Source organism: Alosa pseudoharengus, unplaced genomic scaffold, assembly GCF_046254945.1.
Source record: "Alosa pseudoharengus isolate Yale_2024_CS ecotype anadromous, Long Island Sound unplaced genomic scaffold, YU_APseudo_1.1 YU_APseudo_1.1_scf_4, whole genome shotgun sequence".
Taxonomy (NCBI): Eukaryota; Metazoa; Chordata; class Actinopteri; order Clupeiformes; family Clupeidae; genus Alosa; species Alosa pseudoharengus.
The window spans coordinates 35,558,688-35,566,187 of record NW_027468774.1 but is presented as its reverse complement, the minus strand read 5'-3'; the positions used below and the strand labels follow the sequence as shown (position 1 = coordinate 35,566,187).

General features: G+C 47.1%; 3 protein-coding genes across 3 annotated transcripts in view; 2 read left to right on the top strand and 1 right to left on the bottom strand.

The window, feature by feature from the left end:
• ift122 (intraflagellar transport 122 homolog (Chlamydomonas)) overlaps window positions 1–233 on the top strand; it is a 33,280-nt gene extending 33,047 nt beyond the window's left edge. Inside the window, exon 29 of the mRNA XM_076266055.1 lies at window positions 1–233. This exon is cut by the window's left edge and continues 432 nt beyond it. The gene's annotated coding sequence lies outside the window, so the exon portion shown is untranslated.
• Window positions 234–1,244: 1,011 nt separating this feature from the next.
• Window positions 1,245–3,735, top strand: exorh (extra-ocular rhodopsin). The gene is made up of 5 exons (XM_076266054.1): window positions 1,245–1,623; window positions 1,865–2,033; window positions 2,283–2,448; window positions 3,211–3,450; window positions 3,607–3,735. The coding sequence occupies exons 1-5, from the start codon at window positions 1,263–1,265 to the stop codon at window positions 3,733–3,735; spliced, it is 1,065 nt and encodes a 354-aa protein (XP_076122169.1). The 5' UTR covers window positions 1,245–1,262.
• A 972-nt stretch (window positions 3,736–4,707) lies between these two features.
• Window positions 4,708–7,500, bottom strand: part of plxnd1 (plexin D1) — a 59,366-nt gene continuing 56,573 nt past the window's right edge. The window contains exons 35-36 of the mRNA XM_076266052.1: window positions 7,278–7,352; window positions 4,708–5,832 (exon numbers count right to left, since the gene is read on the bottom strand). Of these exons, the coding sequence (XP_076122167.1) occupies window positions 5,716–5,832; window positions 7,278–7,352 (192 nt within the window). The 3' untranslated portion in view covers window positions 4,708–5,715. The remainder of the gene's footprint in view (window positions 5,833–7,277; window positions 7,353–7,500) is intronic.

Sequence of the window (7,500 nt, the reverse complement as noted above, 5' to 3'; positions counted from 1 at the left end):
ACACAACACACAGACACCTCAGCAGAATGTCACATGGCAAAGGGCATTAATATACAGCTCACTTTAATACTGCAGATTGACTCTGGTGACTGTGCCTATTCGCATGAGAATGATGAAGTGGGACCAAGTTAGTGCTGCCCACTACCATAGATGTGTATGGAATGCACTTGACAACACATGTTGTGATGAGATTACAAATGTGTTCTTCTGAATGTTAAGCAGTTTTAATAAAAGTCATAGTTTTTTTTCCACAAAAAAACGTGTGTTAACTGTGTGTTTGTCTGTACATATGCAAGTATGTGCTTCGGGAATGTATATCTGATATGCCACATTGCAGTGACTGACGTGTTGTTAAGATCCTACCGTAAAGACAGTGTGTAGGTATTACCTATTCCTATTTCAACTATTTTTTGCAATAGATTCATTCACAGAGACTAAAACAGTATAAAGAGTTCATTTAACCTGAAATCAAGCATCCAATTCGACCCAGAACTAGAATGAGAATAATCCAAAACCCACATCATCTCTCAAATGAATTGGCCACTCACAGGATCATTGTGGGGGACTCAGATGAGCTCTGTGTGGGCAGAAGTGAATTAAAATGGACTCCCATTCACTGTATGTCCACTTCAGGATCTCTAAACAACCGACAATATGCCCTCTGTGTAAGTTTGTGATGGCCGCCCTCACTTCAGGTCAGGAAACATAGGCACAGAGACTGTGTTGTGTGACATTGTGGGGGACTGTACAGTATCTGTGTTCAAGTCTTCAAATCAAGCCATGTTTTATGCCTGGGAGCTTCTTGACTCTCAGTGTTCAATCAGACAGTCGGCCATCTCCAACTGGTCTCCAGCTCCTTAAATACAATTTCTACTTGGACGACAGTGATAAAAAAATGTCCCTGGCCACTTAAACGTGTTATTGATCCATGTAGGATTAGTGAGACAGTTCTGTGTGACCTCAATCTGTGTTTGTGTGTGTGTGTGTGTACATCCACTCTTGCTTACGCCCATGGCTGCTAATCCGCAGGGAGGGGGCCTTATAAGAGACCCTCAGCGTCCCGGGGTGCAGATCACACCTTTCTAGCTGTCCTCTCCTCTGCTCTCCTCTCGCTGTTCTCTCATTTCATCTGAGCTGTCTGGTCTGGAACACCTCCCTCTCTCTCTCTCCTCTCTCTCCTCTCTCCTCTCTCTCTCCGTCCCTCGTTCTCCTCTCTTTTTTCCTCTCTCCATCCCCCACTCCCTCTCTCGCTCTCGGCCACCATGAACGGAACGGAAGGGCCCAACTTCTACGTGCCCATGTCCAACCGGACTGGGGTGGTGCGCAGCCCCTTCGAGCACCCGCAGTACTATCTGGCCGAGCCGTGGAAGTACTCGCTGCTGGCCGCCTACATGATCTTCCTCATGATCACCTCCTTCCCGGTCAACTTCCTCACGCTCTACGTCACGGTCAAGCACAAGAAGCTGCGCACCCCGCTCAACTACATCCTGCTCAACCTGGCCGTGGCGGACCTCTTCATGGTGATCGGCGGCTTCACCGTCACGCTCTACACCGCGCTGCACGGCTACTTCGTACTGGGTGTCACCGGCTGCAACGTGGAGGGCTTCTTCGCCACTCTGGGTGGTAAGTACATGGCTGAACATCTGTGTGTGTGTGTGTGTGTGTGTGTTAATCTAGTGATAATTTAGGAAAGCTCTTACTGATATTTGTGATTTGCTTGGATGCGTTTGTATTTATGGCTTTGTGAGCAGATAAGTTTAGAACATATGCTATACAAGATTTAGCAAGATTACACCAGAATAATGAGAATGTTTCTAATGTTTTCTGCCTGGATGAATATAATCTGTGTCTGTGTGTGTCGTAGGTGAAATTGCCCTGTGGTCCCTGGTAGCGTTGGCCATTGAGCGGTATATTGTAGTGTGCAAGCCTATGACCACCTTTCGATTTGGGGAGAAGCATGCGATTGTAGGCGTGGCCTTCACATGGATCATGGCTCTCACCTGTGCTTTGCCCCCTCTGATGGGCTGGTCCAGGTAAGTCTGACTACGTGTCCCAGAAACACACGTACAGATGGACAATCACTCCCATCTTACTGTCACCCTTCACCTGTCACCTTGTGTGTGTGTGTGTGTGTGTGTGTGTGTGTGTGTGTGTGTGTGTGTGTGTGTGTGTGTGTGTGTGTGTGTGTACGTGTGTACGCGTGTACGCGTGCGCGCGCGTGTGTGTGTGTACGCGTGCGTGTGTGCATGTGTGCGTGTGTGTGTGTACGCGTGTGTGTGTAGGTACATTCCTGAAGGGATGCAGTGCTCCTGTGGTATAGACTACTACACTCCCAGGCCTGAGCTCCACAACACCTCGTTTGTCATCTACATGTTCCTCCTCCACTTCACCATCCCTTTGATCATCATCTTCTTCTGCTACAGCCGCCTGCTCTGCACCGTCCGTGCGGTTAGTCTCTCTCTTTCTGTCACACACACACACACACTCTCATACTCACCACACCACAGAAACACCTCAGGCTCACACACAACCAGAGAAACGCCATCATTTTCACTTTTCACATGACAAATACTCTAATTATCTTATTTTGCAATACACTCTCACACAGTACTCCAAACACATCTGAGTACTCACGAGAGAGTTGTTCATCTAGAGTTCTATTACAGTGGTTCATCTACAGTTCTAATAGAATGGTTCATCTAGAGTTCCATGAGAGTGGTTAATCTAGTGTTCTATTAGAGTGGTTCATCCACTGATCTATATAGATCAGTGGGTTCATCTAGAGTTCTATTAGAGTGTTTCATCTAGAGTTATATGAGAGTGGTTCATCTAGAGTTCTATTACAGTGGTTCATCTAGAGTTCTATTAGAGTGGTTCATCTAGAGTTATATGAGAGTGGTTCATCTAGAGTTCTATTAGAGGGGTTCATCTAGAGTTATATGAGAGTGGTTCATCTAGAGTTCTATGAGAGTGGTTAATCTAGAGTTCTATTAGAGTGTTTCATCTAGAGTTCTATTAGAGTGGTTCATCTAGAGTTATATTAGATATGAGAGTGGTTCATCTAGAGTTCTATTAGAGTGGTTCATCTAGAGTTCTATTAGAGTGGTTCATCTAGAGTTCTATTAGAGTGGTTCATCTAGAGTTCTACTAACGGAGACAGCGGGAGTCGTGTTTTGTGGGCCATGTGTCATTTCGCTCCTCTTGTCCCAGGCTGCAGCCCAGCAACAGGAGTCCGAGTCCACTCAGCGGGCAGAGAAGGAAGTGACACGCATGGTGATCGTCATGGTGATAGCCTTCTTGGTGTGCTGGGTGCCTTATGCCACTGTGGCCTGGTACATCTTTGCCAATCAGGGTGCGAACTTCGGACCCATCGCTATGACAGTCCCAGCATTCTTTGCCAAGAGTGCCGCCCTGTACAATCCAGTTATCTACATTCTCCTGAACAGACAGGTAAGAAACTGCAGCATCTCTGCGCACGCACACATTTCCTGACTCCAAGTCTGTTGGATCACCCTCATATTGTTAAAGGCAAAACATAGACACACAATAAGGCCGCATCTAGTGAACGCTATCTCCCAATTTTGCTCTGTATGTTCTTTCCTGTAGTTTAGAAACTGTATGCTGAAGACTGTATGCTGTGGGACGAACCCGTTTGGTGAGGAGGAAGTCACCACTACGGCCTCCTCTAAAACCCAGTCCTCCACCATCTCCTCCAGCCAGGTGGGCCCTGCCTGATCTCTGCCCCCCCCCCCCCCCACCCTCTCTCTCAACCCCAACCCCACCCCCCCACCCCCGCCCTGCCCAGCGCTTCTGGGGATCCACCGTCACGCGGCCAACCCTTCCCACGCACGCACCACCTCAACCACATGAACATGAGGCCATTTTGTAGAAATAATCGTTATTGTTACTGTTTTTACTGGCCCTGTACAAATGGCTAATAACCATTGGAAAGCTGCTGAAGTGGACTAAATGAGTGTGAATGATATCGAGCGAGTGTGCTCCTAATTAGCTCACTTCCGTTTTCCCTGTAAGACTACTGAGAACGTGTGCATAAAGAGAACACCGGTTGACAAAACATAACATGACACTGAAAATAACCAACAATAAAAAGAGACTTCAGAGGAGGGGAGCCAAACTCCAGAGACTACATGAATATATTTACTCGTCAACACTGCCTGAGCTGATGACATCCCACACTGTTCACAAGATACTCCCTGAAGCGCCCTTGTTTGAAGCGTTATTTTGTCACTGAAGACATAGCTGAAGGCAGCAAAATGTTTTAGAATGTCTAGATTTAGATCAATCTCCAAGGAACCCCTAACAAACACCTCTTTCTCTCACAAACACACACACGCACACACACTTGATTGGCATTGTGAATGCTGCACTGATTGGTTCTGGCAGGGAGAAGCCTATCGTGGCGGATGTAGCCCCTTCAGAGACCAACACTCCAACATAATTTAGTCCAAATGGGTCCCAGTGCACATATGAATCTCACTGGGAGATGAGGAGGTTGTATCTGTGTTTTGTTTGATTGGTTGGTGTAAATATGGAAATGTTATATGTGCTGCAATTGAAAATAAAAAGAAATAAAAAAACATTAGAAAAGATATTTGAATTCACTCATTTTTGTTCTGCAAAGAGGTATTTCACTTGCATAGCCACTATAGTTTACTGTGGAGGAAGAAATGAGACAGGAAAGCCGTATAGTTTCAGACTTTTATGCATGACAATGTCTCAAAGAATAAAAAAAACAGTTTAACTTCATAGTAGTTATATTTAATAAAATTTCCCTCTTTCTTCGAAGAAGCATCTATTTGTACTCCTTACCTTACACAAACACCACCTAGTAATAGGTTATCGCCAAACAAATACTAAATTATAAGAACCCCTACAACCTCCCTCCCATACACCTATCCACACACACATACACACACTCACACACACACACGCACACATACACACACACAGAATCTCTATGGGCTCAGATATGGGCCTACACCACAGCAGACGACCTCACAAACATCTACACACTCCCCATGTCTTCTTCTAACCAGCAAGCAAAGCATGGTGGGATCTGTATGCAAAAAAAGTAAAAGGCATTTTTTTTTACTTGAAGCACCATGAAAGAAAGAAAAATCCACTTTTTTGGACAATCAGACCTGAGAACAGTGCAGACTACAAAGCGAGGGGAGGTCCCATTTGCCAGTTCACTACAAACACCATTCTGTTCATAATGACAGAAGTGTTGTCCCCCCTCAGTAAGACATATAAATACTAGTGAGGACGATTACTGTTCAGTCCAGTGCATCAACAGCTCTCAGAGCAGGTCAGTGCTAAAACAGGGCTGTGGAACCGCGGGTTCCAGCGCGACCAGCCCGACCCCCCTTCCCACCCACCCCTCCCGCAAGGGAACCCACATCAGCAGGGAACGTGTGAGAGAGCGACCTACTTACACCGTCACACATAAACACACACCACAGAAACAGAGATGAGAAAGGGGATGGGAACGTTCTCTAGACCACATCTCTCTCGGTTCCCCTTGTTCTGTCATTCGATCCCAATCCGTGACCTTGTCCAGTATCCAACTAGAGGCCTTTTAGCCTACGCACACCCCCCCCCCCTCCACCCCCCCTGCATTGGTTCACCATCCCGGCCATTCAGCAGAAAGTCTTTAACACAAAGTTTGTCCTGGTCCAGGCGTGTGATTGGCCTTTAGGCCTCACTTTGGCACTCGTAGATGTTGTCCTCCACCAGGGCGATGACCTGCTCGAACTTATGATGCAGCTGTGTGCGGCGCGCCGTGGGGTTGGACTCCAGAGCGTTCACCACCTGAGAGAGAGAGAGAGAGAGAGAGAGAGAGAGAGAGAGAGAGAGAGGGTTTAGCGAAGAACAGAGGAAGAGTTTGCGTGAGGAAAAGGGAGAGAGGTCAGCATAAAAAGGCAGAAGAAAGAGCAATGGAAAAAAAAAACACAAGAAGTACTTTAAGGACCATTCAAATGCCCACATCCTCTTCTCCTTTCAGAGCTAAACTTCCATGTCCCCCATCGCTCATGCAGAGAAAAGGGGGGGGGGGGGCTGGGAAGCACGTCTTTCACACTCCATGCCCCCACAAAAAACCCTGTGTGATCCCCGTTCCCCTGCTGGTATTATGGCACCCGCATCTCAGCTGCCTTTCAGCCCAGAGCTCCGTTCAGCACCAGCAGACCAAGCGCACAGACAGCGCAATCAAGGAACCTTTCATGGGGTGCCTCGCCTGCTCACCGCTCCCTCACCACATTCCAGCTAGGCTTTAAAGTGTGTGTGTGTGTGGGTGGGTGGTAGGTGTTTTTGTGGGTCTGTTTCTGTGTGTACATGTTGTGTGTGTGTGTGTGTGTGTGTGTGTGTGTGTGTGTGTGTGTGTGTGTGTGTGTGTTTCCTGCAAGCATATAAAATGTGAACAGTTGTGGCAGTGACTAAAGCACCTTGATGACATGCGACTAGGCCAGACCTGAGACATAACCACATGCTAGCCAAACTCTAACCAGAACCATAAGACTTCACCAACATACACCAACAACCTTAACCACAACCCCTCATTTTCCATAAGCTCCACACCAGTCCTCCACTACAGTATCTCCTCTATATTCGGATCTTACGAAACAAGCTACGGGTTGAGACCTAGAGAAGTGAGAGTGAAAGAGTAGATGACACACTTGGAGGGGGGGGGTATGAGGGACGTTTGATATTATCTCCTTGTGATCTAGCCCTGATAAAAGGAGATGTTTGTGTTTCTGTTTGATGTTGTGGGCACCAGCTTGCGCCTGTGCCACACACCATCAGAGCGTCTGGCCTGGGATCAGCCAGCAGACGCAGGGACATGCAGGCAGAGGCAGACACTGGCCACGCTCCTCTGACGATTGAGAAATTATAGTCTTAACGTAGAATCACACGTCATGCTCGGGTTCATATCAACTCTTACACTCTCTGTTTTAACAGCATTTGTGTCAGCGTCCATAGATAGATAGATAGATAGATAGATAGATAGATGGATACTTTATTGATCCCCAAGGGGAAATTCAAGAAGGTAGGTTCGTAGGTGTCTGGCGATCAACGTCAGCGAACAAAAAGGCAGGAGAGGAGCAGCCACAGTGGCCTGACTAGTGTCCCCACACCACATGACCAAATCAGATAGTGTCCCCCCCACACACAACAAAATCATACAGTGCCCCCCCCCCCCACACCACACACCACACACCAAATCAGACTGGCAGTATTTAGAAGTGAGAAGGTCTTACCTGGTTGCGGTATCTCTTGGCATACTTGTAGATTTCAGTCAATGCCAGATTTGTGTTGAACTCATTTCGGTATTTCTGTAAGAGAGCAGACAAAACGTGATGCTTCATACCACCCATGACTTGATGTTCATAGCACCAGTCACTGAGACCAAGTTAGTGTGGATGTGCAGGTAGGGGACTGTGGGAGGGGAGTGTGTGTTTGTGTACAGGTAGTGGAGGGTAG